At 47.0% G+C, this 26,771-nt stretch overlaps 1 protein-coding gene across 1 annotated transcript in view; it reads right to left on the reverse strand.

Moving 5' to 3' along the window:
• Positions 1-25,980, reverse strand: part of LOC126471212 (succinyl-CoA:3-ketoacid coenzyme A transferase 1, mitochondrial) — a 102,781-nt gene extending 76,801 nt beyond the window's left edge. Inside the window, exon 1 of the mRNA XM_050099328.1 lies at positions 25,809-25,980. Within this exon, the coding sequence (XP_049955285.1) occupies positions 25,809-25,910 (102 nt within the window). The 5' untranslated portion in view covers positions 25,911-25,980. The remainder of the gene's footprint in view (positions 1-25,808) is intronic.
• Positions 25,981-26,771: the final 791 nt, after the last annotated feature.

The following is a 26,771-nucleotide window of genomic DNA, read 5'->3' on the forward strand; positions in this document are numbered from 1 at the left end:
AGAGGGGGGGTCATCATGACAGAGGAGATAACGGTGAGTCAGCCAAGTATAGCTGATGCGGAGCCGGCAAAGGATGACAGAGGCTTTACGAGAGGCCCACAAGGAGGCCCGCCACATAGTTGTAGAATCCTTTATCGCCCCGAGCTTGTTCGGCGGAGAATGAGTATGCCATTCTGCATTCCAAAGTCCCAAAACCCGACAATTTAATGACAAGTGAAGGTTTATTTCCACAATGCCAACAGCAAGAGATGGCCTGTTAGTAGCCAGTCAATTGGCAAGTTAATTGCAGGGATCCCAACATGGCCTGGGGTCCAAATGAAAACCACCGAGCATCCACATTGATCAAGGAGAGAAAGGTAGTCCTAGATAGCTATGACCAATGTGTGGAGAGGGAAGCATTGGCCGATGGCTTGCAAACTGCTCAAGGACTCACTACAGATAGTGAAGGACAGTCCTGAGCAGAAGCGGACATAGTACAATGCGTGAAAGATGGCTACCAATTCTGCAGTAAAAACACTACAGCCATCTGGCAAGGAATGAAGTTCCGTGTGTCTCGCATAGGTGTAAGCATAACCAGTGTGACCAGCAACCATAGAGCCATGGAGCCATCATTATACATCACTTCCAAACCCTGGAATGAACTGAGGAGACAGTAGAATTGGTGGCGAAGGTCCTCTGGAGGGATAGAATCCTTTGACTTGATGGAGAGATCAAGACAGAGCTGTGGCCAAGAGACGAACCACGAACAGGTACGTGTGCGAGTGGAGAAACGAGGCAGTAAAGGGAAGTGCTGCAGCTCAGAAAAGAGCGACTGAATGCAGGTAGTCATGGTAAGCCCACATGTGGCTGCCATCGCAAGATGTTGATTTCCATGTCTGGATAAAGGAGATCATAATTAGGGTGCTTTGGGGTGTAGTGAATGCGGAGCACTTAAGATATCAGCGTTGGTGCAAAACTCGCAGCGGTAGAATCCCCGCCTCTGTGAGAAGGCTAATCACGGGGCTAGTCCAGAAGGCACCAGTCGCAAGTCGTACCCCACAATAGTGTGCGATATCTGCAATGTCGAAGGTGACGCAGAACCATAGACAGGGCTCTCGTAGTCTAAACGGAACTGGACCAGCGCTTTGTACAACCGCAAGAGAATAGAGTGGTCTGCATCCCAGGTGGTATTGCACAGACATCTAAGAACATTGAGATGTAACCAGCATGTCCTCTTCAGCTAGTGAAGATGAGGGAGCCATGTCAACTGGGCATCAAAGACCAGACCCAAGAAGCGATGGGCGTCCACCACCTTGAAGGATTGGCCATTGAGGAGCAGGTCCAGATGGGGATGGAGTGTACGGCGACGGCAGAAATGCATGGCACACGACTTGGCCTCCAAAAACTGAAAGCCATGGAACAGAGTGCAAGATTCCGCCCGGTAGATTGCCCCCTGTAGACGGCATTATGGAGCGCGTATGATGGAGGAAGTGAAGTATATACAAAAATCGTCAGCATACAAAGAGGGGGACACTGTCAGCCCAGCAACCGCCACTGGTCCATTAATGGCGATGAGTAAGACAGGCATGCTCAGCACGGAACTCTGTGGAACCCCATTTTCTTGCCGATGGGAAGTGCTGTAGGAGGAACCAACTTGGACCCGGTAAGAGTGACAAGAAAGAAAGTTACAGATAAAAATGGGCAGAGCACCACGAAGGCCCCATTCGTGTACGGTGGTGAGGATGTGGTGGTGCCAGGTGGTGTCATAAGCTTTATGCAGGTCAAAGAAAACTGCAATGAGGTGTTACTGATGGGCAAAAGCCAACCGGATAGCAGACTCCAGGTGGACCAAGTTATCCACCGTAGAGCGGTCACAGCGAAAACCAACTTGCGTCGATGACAAAAGGTCGCGCAATTCAAGGATCCAAAACAGCTGCCGACTCACCAGGCGTTCAAGGAGCTTGCAGAGGGTGTTGGTAAGGTTAATTGGATGGTAACTATCCAACTGAAGAGGTGGATTCCCAGGCTTTAGCATGGAATTAACAATGCTTTCCTGCCACTGGGTAGGAAATATCCCCTCACTCCACAGATGGTTGAAAAGGGTCAGAATATGATGGTGGCCAGCCACCGATAAGTTTTTTTTTTTTTTTTTTTTTTTGTTTGTGGTTTTTAGGGCGCAAAACTTCTATGGTCATTAGCGCCCAGCCCGTGACGTAGAAAACAGGAAAAAAACGAAATTTAAAATCAGCAGCAATGGAAACAAAGTCAGAAAATTTGAGAAACTAAAGGCAGAAGGAATGCTTAAAAGTCCACTATAGAAAGGGGTTGGTTGTCCCCCAAAAAAAAGCTTCAAATGACTGACGTCATTTCACTGTCTCTAATAAACTGTAGAACGCGGTCAGCTGAGCGCGTGTCATCTGCTAAAATCGACGATAGATCAGGCGATAGCTGTAGACGGGAGCGTAACGGATTAAAATAGGGGCATTCAATTAAAAGGTGTCTGACCGTCCACAGCTGAGAGCAGTGGGGACAGAGTGGGGGAGGATCACCGCTTAAAAGATGTCGATGACTAAAAAGACAGTGCCCTATCCGGAGTCGGGCTAAAATTACCTCCTCCCGACGACGCGTTCGGGAGGAAGAGGTCCAAGCGCAAGGAACGGCTTTCACTTCCCGCAATTTATTGTGGGGAAGTGTTGACCAATGCGCATGCCATAAATGAGTGACTTGGCGACATAAACCGCTCCGTAGATCGGTAAACGGAAGAGACTGAAGAGCTGGCCGAGGAAGAGAGACTGCAGCCTTGGCTGCTATATCGGCCGCCTCATTTCCACAGATACCAGCGTGTCCCGGGAGCCAGAGGAACGCCACTGAGACGCCCCCCAGGTGGAGCAAGCGCAGACAGTCCTGAATCCGGTGGACCAGAGGGTGCACAGGGTAAAGAGCTTGGAGACTGAGGAGAGAGCTGAGAGAATCGGAGCAGATTACGTACTGTATCCGCTGATGGCGGCGGATGTAGTGGACAGCCTGGAGAACAGCGTAAAGCTCCGCAGTATAAACCGAACACTGGTCGGGAAGCCGAAAGTGATTTGGGGTGTCGCCAACAATATAGGCACTCCCTACACCTAACGATGTTTTCGAGCCATCGGTGTAAATAAATGTGGCTTCCGTCATTTGTGCACATAGAGCAGCAAATGCCCGACGGTAAACAAGTGTAGGGGTACCATCCTTGGGAAATTGACATAGGTCTCTGAGCAAGTCGATCCGGGGACGGAGCCAAGGCGGTGCTGTACCCCAAGTTGTCAAGAAGGTTTTAGAAAAGCGGAAGGAAAGAGAATGGAGCAGTTGACGGAAGCGGACTCCCGGGGGTAGGAGGGAGGAGGAGCGGCCTGCATACTCGACATCAAAGGAGGCGTCGAAAAAAAGGTTATAGGCTGGATTAGCAGGCATGGAAGACAGATGGCTAGCATAACGACTCAGAAGGACTGCCCGCCGATTGGACAGTGGAGGTTCAGCAGTCTCAGCATAAAGGCTTTCCACAGGGCTGGTGTAAAAAGCTCCAGACACTAAACGTAATCCACGGTGGTGGATAGAGTCGAGACGCCGAAGAATAGACGGCCGAGCAGAGGAGTAGACTATGCTTCCATAATCCAATTTCGAGCGCACTAAGGCGCGATAGAGGCGGAGAAGGACCACCCGGTCCGCTCCCCAAGAGGTACCATTCAGGACACGGAGGGTGTTAAGGGAACGCAGACAGCGAGCCGAAAGATAGGAAACGTGGGAGGACCAGCACAGTTTTCTGTCAAACATAAGACCCAAGAATTTTGCGACGTCGGAAAACGGAAGGTTGACAGGACCTAGATGTAAGGAGGGCGGAAGAAACTCCTTACGTCGCCAAAAATTTACACAAACGGTCTTACTGGGTGAGAAACGGAAGCCGGTTTCGATGGTCCACGAGTGGAGGCGATCGAGACATCCTTGAAGACGTCTTTCAAGAAGGCTGGTCCGTTGAGAGCTGTAGTAGATCGCAAAATCGTCCACAAAGAGGGAGCCCGAGACATCAGGAAGGAGACAATCCATAATTGGATTAATGGCGATGGCAAACAGTACAACACTCAGCACGGAGCCCTGGGGTACCCCGTTTTCTTGGGAGAAAGTACGGGAGAGAGTAGTGTTCACCCGCACCCTAAATGTGCGCTCTGCCATAAATTCGCGAAGAAAAAGGGGCAGCCGGCCTCTAAAGCCCCAAGAGAACAGTGTGCGGAGGATGCCTGTCCTCCAACAGGTATCGTACGCTCTCTCCAGATCAAAAAATATTGCTACCGTTTGGCGTTTCCGGAGAAAATTGTTCATGATATAAGTGGAGAGAGCAACAAGATGGTCAACAGCAGAACGATGCTTTCGGAATCCGCATTGGGCTGGTGTTAAAAGACTGCGGGACTCCAGCCACCAAGCTAAACGGTAATTCACCATACGCTCCAAAACCTTACAGACACTACTCGTGAGAGAAATGGGGCGATAGCTAGAGGGGAGATGTTTGTCCTTTCCAGGTTTCGGAACGGGAACGACGATAGCTTCCCGCCATCGCCTGGGAAAGGTACTGTCGGTCCAAATTCGATTATAAAGGCGAAGGAGGTAACGCAGGCTATGGGTTGATAAATGCAGCAACATTTGGACATGGATACCATCCGGTCCTGGGGCGCAGGAGCGAGAAGAAGAGAGTGCATGTTGGAGTTCGCGCATGGAGAAAACAGTATTGTAGCTTTCGCGATTTTGAGAGGAGAAAGCAAGATGTCGCACTTCCGCTGCACGTTTCTTCGGGAGAAACGCTGGCGGGTAATTTGAAGAGCTCGAAATCTCAGCAAAGTGCTGACCCAATGAGTTAGAAATTGCGACGGGGTCCACTAAGGTATCATGCGCGACAGTGAGCCCAGAGACCGGGGAGAAACTAGGCGCGCCTGAGAACCGTCGAAGCCGACTCCAAACTTCCGAGGAGGGAGTGAAGTTGTTAAATGAGCTAGTAAAGAATTTCCAGCTTGCCTTCTTGCTATCGCGGATGACGCGACGGCATCGCGCACGGAGCTGCTTATATCGGATACAGTTGGACAAAGTTGGATGGTGACGGAAAATGCGAAGAGCACGTCGCCGCTCACGTATTGCGTCACGGCATGCCTCGTTCCACCAAGGAACTGGAGGGCGCCGGGGCAATTCGGAGGTGCGTGGTATTGAACGTTCCGCAGCTGTGAGAATAACGTCGGTAAAATGTGTGACCTCATCGTCGACGCTGGGAAAGCGACGGTCATCGAATGTCGCTAGAGACGAAAAAAGTGTCCAATCGGCTTGGGCAAACTTCCAGCGTCGCGAGCGCATATATGGCAGTTGAGGCTGCAGTCGAAGAACACATGGAAAGTGGTCACTCGAGTGTGTATCATCAAGGGCGAACCATTCGAAGCGCCGAGCTAGCGGAACAGTACCGACCGCAAGGTCCAAATGGGATAAATTTGCCGTGGAGGCAGACAAAAATGTGGGGACCCCAGTGTTGAGGCAGACTAGATCCGCTTGGTGGAAGACGTCTAGCAATAATGAGCCACGTGGACAAGGATGTGGAGATCCCCAAAGCGGGTGGTGGGCATTGAAGTCCCCAACCAGCAAGTAGGGGGGTGGAAGCTGATCAAGAAGATGAAGGAGATCAGCTCGTTCCATTGGTGTAGACGATGGAATGTATACCGTACAAAGAGAGAACTTGTATCCAGAAAGGGAAAGACGGACGGCGACAGCTTGGAAGGAAGTGTTTAAGGGGATTGGGTGATAATGGAGAGTATCATGGAGCAGAATCATGAGTCCTCCATGGGCTGGAGTGCCTTCAACAGAGGGGAGGTCATATCGGACGGACTGAAAATGAGGGAGAACAAAGCGGTCATGGGGACGCAGCTTTGTTTCCTGAAGACAGAAGATGACCGGCGAGTAGGATCGTAAGAGGATCGACAATTCCTCCCGATTGGCGCGAATTCCGCGGATATTCCAGTGGATAATGGACATAGGGTGAACAGAAAATGGAGGAACGTCACCAAGGGTGCTGTCAACTCAACGACTGCTCAGAGCTTGCGACCGACAGGATGGAATGGCATTCAGTCGAAGGCAGAAGATCCTGATCCATAGGTTGGTCAGGAGCAGCTCCTGCCACCAACGATCGGCCAGTTGACCGGCCACCAACAGTGCGCCTCGGCGACACAGAAGATGGCCGAGGGCGATTTCCGCCAGGTGGTGCTGTAGATGGGACACGCCGTGGCGGAGAAGGAGAGGAACTGTGTTTCTTCGTAGCCTTCTTGGAGGTATGTTTAGATGAAGGAGGAACCGATGGTTGTGAAGTTGCAGTACGTAAAAACTCTTCACGAGAATGCTCTTTTTTTGAAGACTTGGCGTCTGACTTTTGGGCTCGAGATTTAGCAGAACTCGACGAAGGGCGAGCCATAGAGTGGGCAGGCGAAAGAGGTGAGGTTGAACGGGCGATCTTTGCGCTGGCCGATCTGACGACCGTGGTACTAAATGTGAGGTCGCAAGTCTGCGTGGCCGCCTCCTTTGTTGGCCGAGGAGAAGCAAGGACAGCGCTGTATTTTCCTTTCTGAGGCACGGTGGGCTGTCGACTGGCGAGTAACTTTCGAGCAGCAAAGGTCGACACCTTTTCCTTCACTCTTATTTCCTGGATCAGCTTTTCGTCCTTAAAAACAGGGCAATCTCGAGAGGAAGCAGCGTGGTCACCCATACAGTTGATGCAGCGAGGGGATGGAGGTGGACAAGCTCCCTCATGGGCATCCCTGCCACACGTAACACATTTGGCCGGATTGGAACAGGACTGGCTGGTGTGATTGAACCGCTGACATCGATAGCAACGCGTAGGGTTCGGGACATAAGGGCGAACGGAAATTATCTCATAGCCTGCTTTGATTTTTGATGGGAGTTGAACTTTGTCAAATGTCAAGAAGACAGTGCGGGTTGGAATGATGTTCGAGTCAACCCTTTTCGTAACCCGATGAACAGCGGTGACGCCCTGGTCAGACAGGTAGTGCTGAATTTCTTCGTCAGACAATCCATCGAGGGAGCGTGTATAAACGACTCCACGCGAGGAATTTAAGGTACGGTGCGGTTCCACCCGGACAGGGAATGTGTGGAGCAGAGAAGTACGCAGCAATTTTTGAGCCTGGAGGGCACTGTGTGTTTCTAACAACAGGGTGCCATTCCGTAATCTGGAACAAGACTTTACAGGACCCGCAATTGCGTCGACACCTTTCTGAATAATGAAAGGGTTGACCGTGGAAAAGTCGTGACCTTCGTCAGACCGAGAAACAACAAGGAACTGTGGCAACGATGGAAGAACCGTCTGTGGCTGAGACTCAGTGAACTTACGTTTGTGAGCAGACATAGTGGAAGGTGAGGAAACCATTGCGGAAGAATCCCCCATGATTACCGGCGTCTCCGATGGCGCGCTCCTCCCTTGTGGGGGCCCTCACCGAGGGCACACCCGCCTTAGGTGATTGTTCACACCTCAGGTCACACCTCCCGACAAACGGACGGAGGGACCAATCGGCACTTTCGGAAGGTATCAGCTCGGGTAATCACCCCTCCCTGGGCCTGGCCTTTACCAGGGGGTACGTACGTGTCCTACCTGTCTACCCGGGGCGGGGAATTACGCGTTACCCCGTCACCGGCTACGCATGGAAGTGCGTGGGTCGGCCTTCAGACACGCACAGGGAGGAAGAAAGAGAAAGGGAAAGGAAAGAAGAGGGGGTCTCAAACGCCGCAGCGGAGAAAAGGGTAAAGAGAAGAGGTAAGGAATGGAGAAGGACAAAGGAAGGAAGAAGACATACAAGCAAGGAAGAAGAAGAATGCGGTACATTGACAAGCGTCCGTCTCCGGACGTAGGCGCAAACCATACTCCCAGAGGGGAAGAAAGTGAAGGAAAGAGCCAGAGGTGAGGGGGGGGGGGTGAAGACAGGGGATGGGGAAGGATGCGGAAAGGGAAGGTATGCAGCCCGGAAAGGAAGGAAGGCCACATTAGCTCGGAGCCCCGTGCTCGCTACGCACGTATCCACAAAAGAGTTGTGGATCCCCTGGGGGGCCACCGATAAGTGTTGGAGCATTTGGTTATGTATCCGATCTGGTCCAGGAGCCGTGTCGGGACAAAGGGAGAGGGCACTGGAGAATTCTCACTCGCTAAATGGGGCATTATAAGGCTCCAAGCAGCAAGAAACTAAAGACAAAGGCAGTCGTTCCAAGTGCTCTTTCAGGAGGAGGAACGTGGGTGGATACTGAGTCGATGCAGAGGCTTGGGCAGAGTGTTGAGTGAAATGCTCTGCAACAAAGTCCACACGGGTAAGGACAACACCATGCACAGAAATTCCTGCAATGCCGGTGGGAGGACGATGGCCAAAAATTCGCCTGAGTTACATCCAGACTTGTAAAGAGGGCGTGTGCGGTCCTATGGCAGCCACATATCGTTCCCAGCAAATCCATTTCTGAAATTTGATTAGGTAAGGGGCTTGGGTGCGGGACAGTTTGAAGACCAGAAGGAGAGCAGTAGAAGGGTGCCGCTTGAAGCATTGAAGAGCACAGCGGGGGTCTTTTATGGCCGCAGCAATTTACAGAGTCCACCAAGGGTCCATTTTCCAACCGGGGGGAACCCGAGAAAGAAGAGATGGCTGAAACAGCTGCAGAAAGAAGGGCAGCAGTCAAAGTTTGTGTAGACTCATCAATACTAGTGTGTGGTAGAACAGGGGGAATGGTAGCAGAGAAGGCACCCCAAACAGCTTTAGAGAAGGCCCACCTGGGAGGGTGACAGAGTGAGATATACCAAAGGAAGGTCGAAACAATCTGGTAATGATCGCTGTCACATGTCATCGTGGACACCCCAATGAATGAGAGGAAGAAGGCCAGGACTGCTGATGAAGAGGTCAATGGCAGAGAAAGTGCCATGTGCCACACTAAAGTATGTGGGAGCGCCGATGTTTAGGAGACAGAGGTCAAGCCCTGCCAGAACAGCTTCAACTGTCCCGCCCAGGGCAGTAGTTGTGTGACTACCCCAAAGAGGGTTGTGGGCATTTAAGTCCCTTAGAAGCAGGAAGGGAGAAGGAAGTTGTTGAAGAAGGGTTGTTAGGGCAAGAGTTGTGGGCGGTCTGTCAGGTGGGAGGTAGAGATTACAGATTGTGATTGGAGTGGCCAGATGGACCCTGACAGCAATTGCTTCCAGAGTGGTATGGAGGGGAACCCATTTACTAACAATTTCCTTGCGGACCAAGGGGCAAACACCACCATAAGCCCGCAAGGGGCCAATTCGGTTTCGACAAAAAGTGTGGAACCCATGAAGGGTGGGTAAGTAAGAACTGACAAAATGGGTCTCCTGGAGAGCAATGCATGCAGCAGAGTAGGAGGAAAGAAGGGGCTGCAACTTTGGAAGGTGACGCAAATAGCCATTACTATTCCATTGGAGGATTCTCAAGCTGGAGTCCAAATAGGAAGCGAACGGACCGGAGCCAATCACACTGCCGAGTTGCCATCTGTCACCGATAAGGATGGGGTAATGTCCATATAGGTGGGGTCAGACTCTGTTGGTTCATTGGCTGGAGAAGGGGGTACTAGAGAGGCCTTGCCCTTGTTCTTGTGTTTCTGCTGCTTCTCTTGTGAAAGAAGAGAAGGGCAGATTGCAGCGAGGTCGGGCACAGAATTATGCCTGGCAAACTTGGCATCCACCAGCCGCGGGTCGCATGGCCGATGTGGAGCTGCAGATCGCCTTTCTGGGGGTGCCAGGAAGAGGAGTCCCGGGAGGGAGCTCCAGTACCAGCGGCTGCCGAAGAAGGGGAGCGCTTCTCCGGCGGGGGAGGGGGAGCAGCACCCGAAGGGGTGGGTATGGGTACTGATGGGGAGGGGGAGCAGCACCCAAAGGGGTGGGTATGGGTACTGATGGGGAGGGGGAGTGGGAGAGTGAGGGTGAGGGGGAAGGTGTGGAGCGAAATGGGCAGGGCTCGGAAGAGGAGGGGGTAGGAGGGGGAATGGACATAACTGAAGCAAAGGTAGAAGTCAGAGGCACAGGATGGAGCCAGTCAAACTTTCGACAAGCCTCGGTGTAGGTAAGTCAATCCAAAGTCTCATACTCTTGAATCCGTCATTCTTTCATATACACCGGGCATGCTAGCGAGCGTGGAGGATGCTGTGCGTTACAAGTGACGAACACTGGTGGGGGAGCACAGTAACTCCCCTCATGGAAGGGGCACCCACAATCACCACAGAGGGGATCATTGGTGCAGCGGGAAGACGTGTCCAAACCATAAGCATTTAAAGCATCTCATCGGTGGTGGAATGTAAGGTTTTACATCACACTGATACACCATCACCTTTACCTTCTCCTGGAGGGTTACCCCTCTCAAAGGCCAGGATAAAGGCACCTGTATCGGTGCGACTGTTTTTAGGGCCTCGCTGTACATGGCAGATATATCGGACTCCTCGCCGCTCAAGGTTTGCACGGAGCTCCTCGTCAGTTTAGAGAAGAAGATCTTGGTAGAAAATGATACCCTGTACTGAGTTCAAAGATTGGTAGGGTACGACAGAGACTGGGATGTCACCGAGATGGTCACAAGCACGCAGGGCTTCAGATTGGGCAGCAGACGATGTCTTTATGAGCACAGAACTGGACAGCATTTTACTCGTGGATTCCACTTCACCATACTTATCTTCAAACGTCTCCACAAAAAATAAAGGCTTGGTTGTGACAAAACTCTCGCCATCTGTCCTGGTACAAACCATGTACCGAGGGAATTAGCGACTATAATGTCGTTGTGGCTTCTATGTCAGTGGAAGTTGAAAAAAAAAAATAAAAATAAAAATAAATAAATAAATAAAAAATCCAGCATAGAGTTTTCTTGTTTGGGAAAGTAAATAAAAGTGTCATTAATGAAGATCTTCATAGTCAGCTCCAAGCATTCACCGCGAGACACAAAGATACTGAGCATCTTTGGTCGGAATTTAAAGGTAGTGTCCACCATATGCTAGGGAAGTATGTGCCTAGCAAAAGTATAGGGGAGGGAAAGGATCCACCTTGGTACAACAAACATATTAGGAAGTTGCTGAGAAAGCAGAGAATTTTGCACAGTCATTTTAAACGTAGTCACCGTCCCGCTGACAAACAGAAATTATGCGAAATGAAAGCAGCTGTCAGAAGGACAATGAGAGTTTCTTTTAACGAATTTGAAAGCAATATTTTATCTGCAGATTCTAAATATACCCCCAAAAAATGTTGGTCATGCGTAAAATTTATGAACACTACAAATAATTCAATACCTTCTCATGCTGACAGTATGGGTAATGTACCTGATGATGATAAACAGAAGGCCTAAATTCTAAACCTAGCCTTCAAAAACTCAGTTACGGTAGAGGACTGCAGCACCATTCCCCCTTTCAATTATCAAACAAACGAAAGGATGGCTGACAGTGTTTAGTGTATCTGGGATTGTAAAACAGTTACGATCTTTAGACGCCAGGTAGGCATCTGGCCCAGACAGTATCCCCGTAAGATTTTATGTTGACTATGCTACAAATATAGCACCATTCTTGTCTATCATCTGTCAGAGATCATTGGAACAGCGGAAAGTTCCATGGGACTGGAAGAAGGCCCAGGTCATAGCAATTTATAAAAAGCATAGAAAATCGGATGCACATAATTACCGGCCAATTTCACCGACATTGATTTGTTGTGGAATCATGGAACATATTTTGCGTTCAGACATAATGATCTTTCTAGACTCTGAGAAACTCATCTGTAGAAACCAGCACGGTTTTAGGAAACAGCGGTCATGCGAGACACAGCTGGCCCTGTTTGTGCATGATATACAACAGACTCTAGATACCGGCTCCCAGGTTGATGCCATATTTCTCGACTTTCGAAAGGCATTTGACTCAGTTACGCACTGTATGTCGTCCTGAATGGGGTGACTTCAACAGAAACAAGCATAACTTCAGGCGTGCCCCAGGGCAGCGTAATAGGTCCTCTGCTTTTTACGATTTACATAAACGATGTAGGTGATGGTATTGACAGCAGCCTTATACTGTTTGCCGATGATGTAGTCTACAGGAAAGTAGTATCACACAAAAGTTGTGAACAAATCAGTGAGGTTTTGCAGAAAATAAATGCGTGGTGTAATGACTGGCAGTTATCTCTCAATATTAGTAAGTGTAACCTTCTGTGTATAACAAGGTGAAAATCCGAATTAATGTATGAGTACAAAATAAATGCCCAGTCTTTGGAAGCAGCAACGTCCGTAAAATACCTGGGTGTGACTATTCGAAATGATCTCAAATGGAATGATCAGATTACACAAGTAACGGATAAGGCGAACTCTAGATTGTGGTTTATTGGTAGAATCCTGAAGTGATGCAGTCCTTCAACAAAGGAAATAGCTTACCATACATTAGTTCGTCCGGTCTTTGAGTACTGTTCGTCTGTTTGGGACCCTTACCAGTTGGGTCTGATTCAAGAGATTGAGAAGGTTAAAAGAAGAGCAGCAAGATTCGTGACTGGTACATTTAGCCATCGCGAGAGCGTTACAAATCTCATAGAAAGTTTGAAGTGGGACACTCTTGCTGATAGACAGCAGGCTAAACAGAAGGGGCTGCTCACTAAATTCCGAAATCCAATCTTCACCGAGGATGTAGAGCATATATTATTACCACCAACTTTCAAATCACGCAATGATCACCATTCAAAGATAAGGGAAATAAGAGCTCGTACTGAGGCATTCAGACAGTCGTTTTTCCCTCGCGTGATCCGAGAGAGAGAGAGAGAGAGAGAGAGAGAGTGGAACAGAGGGGGGAATATGACTTTGGCACGAATTGTGCCCTCCGCCACACACCGCTTGGTGGCTAGCGGAGTATATATGTTTATGTATATGTTGATGTAGAAGGAAAGGTTTTAACCCAAGCCGGAGAACTTGGGCCCTCTTCCCAGAGGGTGGCCAGGGAGGGGAAGGCCGAAAGATCAGAAAGAGTGTCATGACTACTATAACTCTTAGAGATGGCCACAGAATGGCCGGGATGTTGAAGCCTTTGTCGCTTCATGTGCAAGGTGTCCGCCCTAGTACCACCCACTCCAACCAGCGGCTCACCCCGTGTGCGCCACCCAGCCACGGCAAAGACCACCAGGCATGATGGCCATTGCCGGGAGTCCTGATGCCCCAGGAAGACCGGCACCTACTACTTGGCATACGTGGGGAGTTTACAGCTCAGGCATCAGCAGTGCTGTCTCTGTGTTGTCAGGGGAGCTACCACCAAATGATTACATGATGGCCCCACCACAACGGACTAGCTACCATGCTGGATATTAGGAGCAGAGAAATCCAATATTGTGATTGGGAAGAAAAGGGACAGGAGGCAACAGAAGAAGATGACATACCCCAGAAAGTATCCTCACCCAAATCATTGAATTGCAGGTGGAGATGCAAAGCCGTGACGAGAGGTTCAAGATGTAGAATCTAAGTGCACTATGGATAACTGGTGCACCACGTAAGGCATCCTTCCCCATATGGCCCACACTTCCGTAGAATTTGGAAAGTGGCAGGTCAAACCATAAAATGGGACCAGAAATTACAGGGCCGAAAAGTGTGAGACTCCTTTTAGTCACCTCTTACGACAGGCAGGGACACCTCGGTCCTATTCTAAGCCCCGGACCTACAGGGGGCTATTCGGGATCAGAAGGAGGGGGTGAAGTCCCCCGGGGAAGTGCCATCCTTTGACTTGCGCTGCTTCTTCTTCTTCTTCTTCTTCGTCTCCTCCCTTGATGGTGGTGGGGGGGGGGGGGGAGGAAGCTTTATCGGTAAGGGAATAGGTGGCCATGACGTTGACATTGGACAGAGCAAGAGGGGCTTTGGGGCCCTCTGAGCGCAGGTATCTTGTCCGAACTGAGAGTGCAAGCTTCCTGTCCTGAGAACACTGGGGAGGGGTGTTCCAAGAGGGAACCCCATCCTTAGCAACAGCCAGGGAAGGGGATGTCTTCCCTGGACGAGGAGGAGGAGGAGCCGCCGAGGGTGAGGTGAGGAAAGGGAAGGGGGCCAGGATGGGGGTAAGTGGGAGGAGTGAGGAGGGCAAGACTTAACTGAGGCAAAGGTAGAGGAGAGATTTATAGTGTGAAGTCTGTCAAACTTCTTCCAGGCCTCAAAGTAGCTGAGACAGTCAAGGATCATTATTCGGTGAATTTTTTTTTTCCTTTATATATACTGGACACACTGGTGAGTGGAGAGAATGGAGACCAGAGCAGTTTACATAGTTAGGTGATGGGGTGCAGGGGCTTCCCACATGAAGATGGTGGCTACAGTCACCACAGATGGGAGTGGCATCCCATTGCGATGACGTGGGTGAACGTGAGGCAACAGAAGCAACGCATGGGAGGTGGAATGTATGGTTTCACAGCACATCTTTAAATTATTACCTTGAGCTTCTCAGGTTGGGTATCTCCCTCAAATGCCAGGATGAATGTGCTAGTGTCTACACGATGGTCCTTGGGGCCTATCTGGACACACAGGATGAAATGAATGCCACGTCATTCCAGATTAGCCCTAGGTTAATTGTCGGACTGGAGGAGAAGGTCCCTATGAAAAATTACACCCTGTGTCATATTGAGTAACTTGTGAGGAGCAATAGTCATGGGGATGTCTCCTAAACAGTCGCAGGCACAGAGGGAGGCAGGCTGGCAGAAGTTGTCTTTATAAGGAGAGAGCCAGGTCTCATCTTGCTTAACGGCTCAACTTCACCGAACTTGTCCTCAATAAGTTCCACAAAGAAAAGCGGTTTGGTGGCAGCAAAAGTTTCCCCATTGGTCCTGGTACAGACCAGGAAATGTGGAAAGGGTTTCGCCCCAAGCCAGCACTCTGGCTCTCCTCCCATGGATTAGCCAAGGAGAGTAAGGCCAGGAAGGCAGAAACAGAAAGAACTATGTCGAGGAAGAGAAGCGGCCACAGAAGAGTAGCCAGAGAGTTTAACGCATTTCATGTGCCAAACGTCCGCCCTGGTACCACCCACTCCTAATGGGCTCGCCTTGTGGGTGACACCCAGCCCCAGCCACAGCAACAGCTGCCTGGCAGGATGGTCACTGCCGGGAGTTCAGATGCCCCGAAAGGATGGGCAACCACTCCTAGGCATGCACAAGACCTTCACTGTGCAGGTACCAGCAGTGTGATCCCTATGGTGTCGGGGGGAGGGGGGGGGCGCACTCGGTCAGATGGGTACCTAACAGCCCCACCACACAGACTGGGGCTACCAAGCTGGTGACATAGCAAGGAGGTGAAAGGGCTATGGTGGGGAGGGAGTGGACGGGAAAAAGGGGCAGGACGAGGAGGAGGAGGTGAGAGGAACCCATGCGAAAGACACTAGGGAGGGAATTCTTCCCCAGCTGGCTCATACTACAGATTTCAAATTTAGAGGTGGAGGTCAAACCCTTGAGGGGGACCAAAAAACAAAAACGAAAAAGGAGGAGGAAAATGCAAGATGAAGAAAAGTCATGAGGATAGCCGGGTCGACATAAAGAAAAACACCAAGAGAGGGAAACAGAAGGGGCAAAGGAGAAGGAAGGAGGACAGGTAACGAGAAGGAAGGGGAAGGTAAAGCAGTCCACAAAAGAATAAAGGCTGCACTAGCTTGGGGACCCATGCCTACCACACAAGTACCCACAAAGAGCTGTGGACCTCCTGTGGGGTGGATTCAGTGTGATGCGGGTTGAAACAAAGAGGGGTCTGGAACAAGAATGGTAGGTCAAACCCAACATTGGGGGTCATATAGTGAGTGTTGTATAAAATGTCAGAAGAGAGGAAAGAAAAGGATGTCCAAAATCAAAGCAAATCCAAACATGATTAGCTCCAAGAAGACCAGACAGTGGAAAGCCAGACAAGAAAAATGAGAACAGCAGGACGACAGACTTTGAGCATAGAAAGGGAAATAGTGCTGTGCAAGTACATACTCACAAAAGAGATGTGGCCCCTTGCTGCAGAACACCACCACCACACGGAACATTGTTGGATGTGTGTTCTCCTTTGACCTGTGGGGCAGGTCTAGATGTACCACAGACTGCCATGAATGTGCAGCAGGAAGAGATAATATTGCAGATACCAGCAGAGGAATCTGGAGATCGTTTCTCAGAGCTTACAGTCATGCTCAAGGCAGTTTGCCTGCTGTGGGCTGATTTGTAAACAGCTTATACTGAGAGTGGTGAAAACAACTGGATGATAGGGTGTACAGAGAATTGATACAGCACAATTTGCAAGTAATTGTTGTCACCAGACTCTTAGTGCTGGGAGTCCGGCCTCTGCTAGAAGACTGTTGATGGGGCTCATACAATAAGCTCAGTCTCTACCCTCACACCACTGCAGTTGACACAGCCGAGTAAGCGTAATACCAATATAGTGGCAGATCTGTATTCAACGAACCCGTAGTCCATGCAAGACAGAACTACTGACTTGTAAAATTATGCGAGAATAGTGCAATCTGCTCTCCATTTGGTGCTACACAGGAACTGCACTACACTGAGCATCATAAAGTTTATTTTAGTTGGTATACATGTGAAAACGACATTAGTTTACTATCTAGAAGAAGAGCCACAAAGTGGTATTATTTAGGCATTTCTAGTAACTTACTATGTAGGTAGCACTCAGTGTGAGCATGGGCTATTATGAGCCTACAGAAATACGTAACTCTGTATTTTTAATTGAGAGAATTTGAAGCCATGTTTCTGGTCATAGTGTTGTGCATTCTGAATGGATCTCTGCAACTGGTGCTCAACAACATACGTTGATGTAGTATTGTAGTGTAGGCAGACATCATCTGTCCTGGGAGAAGAAAAATTTGCACACTGACTTTGCAGTTCGATTCCTCGTGTACTAGCAATACAAAAATGTCTCCCATAAAATTTTGTCCTACACATATTTCCAGCAGTAAATGGACATTTAACATTGGCAATCTGGCAACACTGATCACATGTATGGTAACTCAGCATATGGGCATAGCAACGTGCAGTTGGTGCAGTGGATCACGTTTTGGGTCAAGGGTTTGATTCTGGATCAAGGTGTATCTATCTCTATTTGCCAAATGTAGTCTGCATCATATGGTACATGGCGTTTTAACTCACTCACAGCAATTACAGTAGGTCTTCTACAAAACACCTGCACTTGTACATTACAAATGCAGAAATAGAAGTACAATCATTTTCACTGGTCAGCTTTTAAAGAAGCCTTTTGCACGTCATGGACGCAAATTGTTTCACACCATTGCATCCATTAGAATCCAAAATTGTTTTCTGAATACCCTCCCCCCATGGTCCAATATTTTTTTTGTTATTGTTTTTGGGCGCAAAACTGCTACGGTCATAAGTGCCCATTCTGTGGCTTAGGGAAGGGTAAAAAACCGAATGGGAAATCTGCAGCAATGGGAGCAAAACTCACGAAGGAGGGAAACCAAAAATAGGAAGAAATCATAAAAACAATCATTGAAGGTGGGGGTTGTTTTTCCCCAAAAAAGAGCGTCAAATGACCGATGTCATCTCACTGACACTTATAAACTCTAGGACATCATCGGCTGAGCACGTGTCATCTGCTAAAAGGGAAGATAAATCAGGCGACAGCTGTAAATGGGCACATAGCAAATTAAAATAGGGGCACTGAAGCAAAAGGTGTCTCACCATCCACGGTTGAGAGCAGTGGGGACAAAGTGGAGGAGGATTGCCACTTAAAAAGATGCCAATGGCTAAAAAGACAGTGCCCTATCCGGAGTCTAGTTAAAGTTACCTCCTCCCGACAACGAGGTCGGAAGGAAGAGGTCCAAGCAAATGGAAGGGGTTTTACGTCCCGTAATTTATTATTGGGAAGTGTAGACCAATGTGTGTGCCACAAGAGCAACATGATGACATAAAATGCTCTGTAGATTGGCTAAGGGAACCATGCGAACAGCGGGCCAAGGAAGAGAGACTGCAGCCTTGGCCGCTATATTGTCTGACTCATTTCCGCGGATACCAACGTGGCCTGGGATCCAGAGGAATGCCACCGAGACGTCCCCCAAGTGGAGCAAGTGGAGGCAGTCCTGAATCTGGTGGACCAGAATGTGGACAGTATCAAGAGCTTGGAGGCTGAGGAGAGAACTGAGAGAATCTGAACATATAATATACTGCAGCTGCTTATGGCGACGGATGTATTGGACAGCCTGGAGAACAGCGTAAGGCTCCGCAGTGAAAACAGAACACTGGTTGGGAAGCAGAAATCTATTAGGGGTGTCATCAACAATATAGGCACTCCCAACGCCAAATGTGGTTTCTGAGCCATCAGTGTAAATAAATGTGGGATGCTCCATTTGTGCGAATAGAGCAGCAAATGCCCGCCGATAAACTGGGGGGGGGGGGATACTATCCTTCGGAAGCTGACAAAGGTCACGGAGCAGGCAGGTCCGGGGGTGAAGCCAAGGTGGCACCATACCCCCAGTCGTTAAGAAAGTTTTAGGAAAGTGGAAGGAAAGAGAATGTAGCAGTTGACGGAAGCGGACCCCCGATGGTGGTAGAGAGGAAGGGTGGCCTACATACTCTAAATCCAAGGAGGTGTCAAAAATAAGGGCATGGTCCGGATGAGTAAGCATGGAAGACAGATGACTAGCTTAACGACTCAGAAGGACAGCTCACCAATTGGACAGCGAAGGTTCAGCAGTCTCAGCATAAAGGCTCTCCACGGGGCTGGTGTAAAAAGCTCCAGATGCTAAACGCAATCCACTGTGGTGGACAGAGTCGAGACACCAAAGAATAGATGGCTGTGCAGAGGTGCAGAGGAGTAAACCACCATCTAGTAAAATCATCAGATGATCAATTCCAATTACAAAATGATCTGGAGAGAATTTCTGTATGGTGTGAAAAGTGGCAATCGACACTAAATAAAGAAAAGTGTGAGATCATCCACATGGGTACTAAAAGAAATTTGATGAAGTTCGGGAATACGATAAATCGCACAAATCTAAGGGCTGTCAATTCGACTAAATACCCAGGAATTACAATTACGAGCAACTTAAATTGGAAAGACCACATAGATAATATTGTGGGGAAGGCGAAACAAAGACTGCACTTTGTTGGCAGAACACTTAGAAGATGCGACAAACCCACTAAAGAGACAGCCTACATTACACTTGTCCGTCCTCTGCTGGAATATTGCTGTGCGGTGCGGGATCCTCACCAGGTAGGATTGATGGAGGACATCGAAAAAGTGCAAAGAAGGACAGCTTGTTTCGTGTCATCTGCAAACAATCTAAGGGGGCTGCTCAGATTATCACCTAGATCATTTATGTAAATCAGGAACAGCAGAGAGCCTATGACACTACCTTGCGGAATGCCAGATATCACTTCTGTTCTATTCGATGATTTACCGTCTATCACTACGAACTGTGACCTCTCTGAGAGGAAATCATGAATCCAGTCACACAACTGAGACGATACTCCATATGCGTGCAATTTGATTAATAGTTGCTTGTGAGGAATGGTATCAAAAGCCTTCCGGAAATCTAGGAATATGGAATCGATCTGAGATCCCTTGTCGACAGCACTCGTTACTTCATGGGAATAAAGAGCTAACTGCGTTGCACAAGAACGATATTTTCTGAATCCGTGTTGGTTATGTATCAATAAGTCATTTTCTTCAAGGTGATTCATAATGTTCGAGTACAGTATATGCTCCAAAATCCTACTGCAAATTGAGGTCAGTGATATGGGTCTGTAATTCAATGGGTTACTCCTATTTCCTTTCTTGAATATTGGTGTGACCTGTGCTACTTTCCCGTCTTTTTTTTTTTTTTTTTGGGGGGGGGGGGGACAGACCTTTCGTCGAGTGAGCGGCTGTATACAATTGCTAAGAAATGCACTATTGTGTCTGCATACTCTGAAAGGAACCTGATTGGTATACCATCTGGACAGGAAGACCCGCCTTTCATAAGTGATTTGAGTTGTTTCGCAACACCTAAGATAACTACTTTTATGTCACTCGTGCTAACAGCTGTTCTGGTTTCAAATTCTGGAATATTTACTTCATCTTCTTTCCTGAAGTAATTATGGAAAACCATATTTAGTAACTCCACTTTAGTGGCACCACCATCAGTAACATTTCCATCGCTATCGCTCAGTGATGGTATTGCCTGTTTCTTAACCACTGGTGTACTTTACATACAACCAAAATCTCTTTGGGTTTTCTACCATATTTTGAGACAATGTTTCATTGTGCAAACTATTAAAGGCATCTCTCATTGACGTCCGTACTACATTTCGAGCTTCCATGAAACTTAGCCAGTCTTGGGGATTTTGTGTTCTTCTGAATTTGGCATGCTTTCTTCATTGCTTCTGCAACAGTGTTCTGACGTGTTTTGTGTACCATGGTGGATCAGTCCTGACTCTTATTAACTTATGCGGTGTGAACCTATCTATTGCTGTCGATACTGTATCTTTGAATTTGAGTAATATCTGGTCTACACTTACATAATTAGCTTGGAAGGAATGGAGTCTCTGTCTTAGGAAGTCATCAGGCGAATTATATCTGCTGTTTTAAAGATATATATTTTGCGTTTATTTTTAGTGGTTTTGGTTGATATGGTTTTGACCCTCGCTACAATGACCTTGTGTTCACTAATCCCTGTATCCGTCATGCTGCTCTCAATTAGATCACGATTATTTGTGGCTAAGAGGTCAAGTGTGTTTTCGAAACCATTTTCAATTCGTGTGGGCTCATGAACTAATTGTTCAAAGTAATTCTCAGAGAAAGCATTTAGTACAGTTTCAAACGATGTTTTCTGTCTACCATCAGCTTTGAACATGTGTTTTCACCAACAAATGAAAGGGCGAACTGAAATTATCTCATAGCCCGCTTTAATGTTCGATGGAAGATGAACTCTGTCAAATGTCAAGGAGATAGTACGGGTTGGAACGAAGTCCTTGTCAACCCTTTTCATGGCTCGATGTACAGCCGTTACACCCTGGTCATACAGGTAGTTTTGAATTTCCTCGTTGTACAATCTGGCAAGTGAGCTTGTATAAACCACCCCGTGCGATGAATTTAAAGTGTGGTATGCTTCCACCTCGACAGGGAATGTGTGTAGCAGTGTAGTTCACAGCAATTTTTGCGCCTGGAGGGCACTGACTGTTTCTAACAATAAGGTGCCATTTCCTAATCGGGAACAAGACTTTACAGGACCTGCAATTGCATCAACACCTTTCTGAATAATGAAAGGGTTGACTGTGGAGAAATCTTTACCTGCGTCAGACTGAGAAACAACTAGGAACTTTGGCACTGATGGAAGAACTGTCCATGGCTGAGACTCACCTAGCTTTTGCTTGTGAGTAGAAGTTGTAGACTTAGAGGAAACCATTGCAAAAGTATCCCCCATGATTACCGGCATCTCTGATGGCACGCTCCTTCCTCGTGGGGGCCCTCTCTGAGGGCACTCCCGCTTGAAGTGGTTGTCCACGCCTCAGGTCACACCTCCCAAGAAACAGACGGAGCATTTTCGGAAGGTACCAGCTCGGGTAATCACCCCTCCCTGGACCTGACCTTTACCAGGGGTTACGTATGTGTCCTCCCTGTCTACCAGGGACAGGGAATTACGCGTTACCCCATCACCAGCTACACGCGGGAACGCGTGGGTCGGTCTTCAGGCATGCACAGGGAGGAAAGAAAGAGAAAGGGAGGAACAAAGAAAAGGAAAGAAGAGAGGTCTCAAATGCAGCAGTGGAGAAGAGGGTAAAGCAAAGAAGCAAGGAAAAGAGAAGGACAAAGGGAGGACAGAGGCTTTCCAGCATAGAGAGCAAAGAAGAGAAACTATGTCTTACAGTTACAAGTGTCCATCTCCAGATGTAGGCACAAAACATACTCCCAAAGAGAGGGAGAAGAGGAAGGGAAGAGGCGGGGGGAGGGGGAAGGATGAAGGATGCGGAAGGATGTTGAAAAGGAAGGTATGCAGCCTGGAAAGGAAAGAGCCGCACTAGCTTGGGGTCCTGTGCTCATCACACATGTATCTACAAAGGAGTTGTGAACCCCCCGGCAGGCCCATGGTCCAATTAATTAGTACCAACTAATATTCTTGCCACATTCAGGTCCATTAAATTTTGTTAGGGCCTTACATCACCAGTAGGGCTAGCAATGTGCTTTGCAAGCAATTTCCAAACTCTGTTATCATTTGTATGTATTATCACCATGGAACCATTAATTATGGCTTTCAACATAGAATCTGACAAGCACATGCTGTTTAGTAAGTATCTCCATGCATTACTATCATCATCAATCGAAATGTGGAAACATCACATCCATTACTGTTCCGGAAACAGTGTAATTTGAAAACAAACACAATTAGCAGGCTCAGGATGAATTATGCATAACAAAATCTGTACGAGAAGTGATGCACATTAAGTGGAATAGCCCGCTGCAACAAATGTCGCGGCACCAGATGGGGACTAATTGCTAACAGAGTAACGTGCCCTTTGATATACTCCATGTAAATTCATAAACATATCAAATTTTCTTCTTGTGTTAATCTAAAACAGTGTTTGTTTGTTTTGTTTTAGGGTGCAAAAACAACTAGGATCATATGCACCACTGTCAGAACTGTAGAACATGAAGACAAAGAGAGGAGTTAAAAACGACTACACATTAATCCCAACTGACAGATGAGAAGACAGATAAAAACAGATGTGGAGAAAGGTCTATAAAATACGCCATAGAGAAATGGAGGCACTGGACTAAAAATTAAATGGCCTTCGCCATATTCCCAAAATGGATAAAAAGTAAAAAGCAGTCAACAGCACACGCATCGTTCGCTGAGGCAGCTGATAATGCAGATGGCAAACACAAATGAGAATGAGAGTGGTTAAAAAAAGGGCATTCCATCAGGAAATGGTGGACCGTCAAAGGTTGAGCGCAATGAGCACAAAGTGGTAGGGTCATTCAAGCCACTGGGAGAGGCTTAATAACCTGGAGCTTGTACCCATGAAGGGAGGAGCAGCAGTGATGCCAAAGTAACACCAGCTGCTGACATGACAACACAGAGATCATTTGAGGGAACATAAGAACTAGTGAGCTGAGGTACAAGGACTGCAGCCTCGAGAGCAGCGTCAGCAGCCTCGTTTTCCATCAGACCGACGTGACCAGGAACCCACATAAACATCACAGTGTCTTCATCCAAAATGATCAAGTGATAGCTCTCCTGGACCCATTGCACTAAGGGTTGGACGTGCACAGCACACTGAGGCTCCTAAGGACACAGAGAATCGGAGTAGATGATGCAACTGAAAAGCCTGTGCCACCGGATGAACTGCATGGCCTGATACAGGAAGAAGAGCTCTGCTGTAAATACTGAGCAGCAGTCCAGAAGCTGATTCTGAAAAACAGCTGTGTCAATGGCAAAGGCATACCTGACACCATGGTCAGTCAGAGACATCAGTATACACAAAGGTACTATCGTGAAGTTCTGTGCAAAGGCTGTGACATTTACGGCTATAGAGCGAGGATGGAGTAGTGTATTTAGGAAGTGAATGAAGGCCAAGGAGAATACGGGCTGCCGCACAAAACCAAGGTGGTGAAGGGTAAACACCGATCGGGAAAGTGGCACGTAGTGTGAAGTTACAGTGCCGGAGAAAGAGGCGAAAACAAGCTCCAGGAAGTAACACAGAAGAGGGACACATCCCATTCTGGTGGTCAAAGGAGTCATCGAAGGAGGAGGTGTAGGATGGATGGCCAAGCATGGCAGACAAACAGCATGCGTATCTGCCAAGCAGAAAGTCATGGCAGTATGACAGTGTCAGCTCTGGCATACAGACTCTCAACCGGAATACTGTCAAATGCCCTAGTTTCAAAACAGATGCCATGGTGGTGGATAGTATTGAGACACCACAAGAGGAGCGGACGTGCAGATGCATAAAGGGAACACCCATAGTCTAGTTTTGAACAGACAATGGACTGATACCTGGACTGTTCGTCAAATTCCACCTCAAAACAGTTAAAACACAATAACTCAAAGAACAATGATTGTGTTGTATACAGACAGTGTACATAACTTCCCTCCCTTAGGTTCCCTTGACGACTGTGGTACCAAGAAGGCATCCAGCCATTAAGTTAAATAATAAAATTTGCCTGAACTAGGTGGGATAAATGTTAGGGAAAATAATAAAGGAAAGCCAATAATTATGTCGCACGTTAGAAACCTCTTCTTCTTCCTGCATGGTCTGATATTTTCAGGTCTTTAACATAATGCAAGGTGCTGATAATGAAAAAGCCCATTAAAAATCTATTCCCATGGCGATACAATTACTTTGTTTTGATTAAACTTTGGGGTTGTTAGTGACGGTGTCCACTGGTCATTTGTTGATGCTTATCTCTCCGCTGTGTTGATGACACTGGGCTGCGGCCACAGGATCATACTGTTTACTAATCATGGGATTCTAACATCACTTGTCACAACTGTAAGTCCATTGCTATAACAACTGCAACACTATCCTGAGTCATAAAATATAGAATGTGATCATGATCAGAAGACACTTCCAACAACTGAAACACTGCTATAGGTAAGGAATGGACTTAATGACAAAGCCATCATATACATGGTCAGGAAGCGATAATATATTGAAGATTAAATTTAAGGCACCTAATTTTTCCAATTCACTGATGATCTTATTACAGTCTGCACACTGCAAGTAACATGAACTGAAGAGGCTATGGTCGTGTGAGTACACCACGACAATAGTCTCTAAAGTTCATGCTACATATATCACTTCTTAAGCTGTGGTGAGTTACTATACAACACCATTCATTTTACTATGGTGGTTGTGATAACGTTCGTTGTTATGTTCATTTTCGTATGACTTATTCCACGATACCTTATTTCTCAATACTGTTCAGATAAAGGCTGGCTTGTTGCGAAAACCGGTTGGCTCGGTCGAAAATAACAGAGCAAGAGAGACTGTTATTTGATTCCATGTTTACTGTCTAAAGTGACACAACTGATGTTACCAGATGGGGCAGTATAATTCCTAAAGTACCAACGAATGAATAAAAAATATGTATACATCGAAAACTTATTTATGTAGATACCTTATGTTCCTGAAATTGTATTGTAGTTATCTGCTGTTGATCTTTACGCCTGACTTCAATTTACAATATTGTTGTGGTTATATTTATCTATGTAATGCATATGAGTTCCCGGCGGAAATACAAGGCCCGAGTGTAAAAATGCGTTCATACCGACTGTGGTCTCGAAAAAACAATTTCTACATCTGATAAATACACATAATCATCTGCTGTAATTTGTCGTTAACAAGACAGGCCTGCTTATACACGAACAAAACTGAAAATGCTGTTAAAATATATATATATATATATATATATATATACACATTATTAATTACGCGCACATATTTTCAAGCGTCTCAGCTTCAGTATGGTTGTCCAAAAACATTATATGAATTTTAGCTTTCTTCTTTTACATATATAAACAGCTATTTATGAACATACACGGATTTTTAAAAAAACGAAAAAACTATAATCACACCACCAATGTGGTAAGCAACAACAATTGTTACATAACCACTACAACCTGTTCAGCAGTACCTAGTATTACTTGCAAAATAAAGGGACAGTTTTCGATACACCCAAATAATTTCACAGCAATATAAAACTAAGCAATATTCAATTAAACCGGTTTTATAGTTTCCTTGAGTTGACGTATGTTCACTGGTATTTATGTACGAATGCCAATAACATTATTTACCGATACTAAGCTGGAAAATCGTGTGAATACATTACCTTTGTCGTGCGGCAAATGAGTAACTTCTGTCGGGCGGAAGTAACAACAAATTCCACCACAGATTTTGTTACAAACAACATTTCCGCAGTCAAAACATTCATATACAACACCACCGATCCACACTATGCTGCAAACACGGCTGCCTCTATAGACAGCAAAACTTCGTGCCAATCGGGTGAGCCGATCGGTTGCACTCGGCTGTCGTCGGGCCTGAAGTTCATTGCACATCCTGGTGGCAGACAGCGAAAGCTTAAATTCGCCTTTAGGACAAGAAACTGTTGGATTCATTTCGCGCGAAATTTGAAATTATTTGTCACTGAAATTTGTAAACTCGTGTAAGTTACCACAATTTTCATGTTGTGTCGAAGTACCTGCGACAGTTATGCAATTTTAGGACCTACAGTTTACTTTACAAAAAAGTCTTCGAAAATATACCCTACAACTAAAAACGTAGTTGCCTATATTTATCCCAAATAACAAAAACTTTTCATGAGAAAAGTTCTCATTATCTTCACTGACTAAGTCTACACATTTCTGAGTGTGAAGGATAGCGCAGGTAAAGTGGTCTGAATCCCCTGTTTATCGCTGATATATGCACAAACATCATAGATACTGGTTTCCTTCATTACCCTTGAGCTGAGTTTGACCTTTACGTGGCGGAGTTTTATATACTTCTCTCGAGAAGCTCATGTCCAAATACAGTATATTACGAGTAGCTATATGTTTTTATGTAACATTCCTTTCAGCGGACTGAATTTGCCAATAGCACAAATATTATTGTAATTTTATTTCACAGCCCTGGAGGTGGACTAGTATTTATTAATTTACTGGACTGGAGTGGAGAATCAGCAACAACTACCTGGCTTTAACGTTATAGCATGTTGTAAGAGCAGAACTGTGCAGTCTTAGGAGTGCATGTGTTTATGTTCTCCCTTACCAATACCTTCTTGGTACTGATCCCA

Source organism: Schistocerca serialis, chromosome 3, assembly GCF_023864345.2.
Source record: "Schistocerca serialis cubense isolate TAMUIC-IGC-003099 chromosome 3, iqSchSeri2.2, whole genome shotgun sequence".
In the NCBI taxonomy this organism is placed as follows: Eukaryota; Metazoa; Arthropoda; class Insecta; order Orthoptera; family Acrididae; genus Schistocerca; species Schistocerca serialis.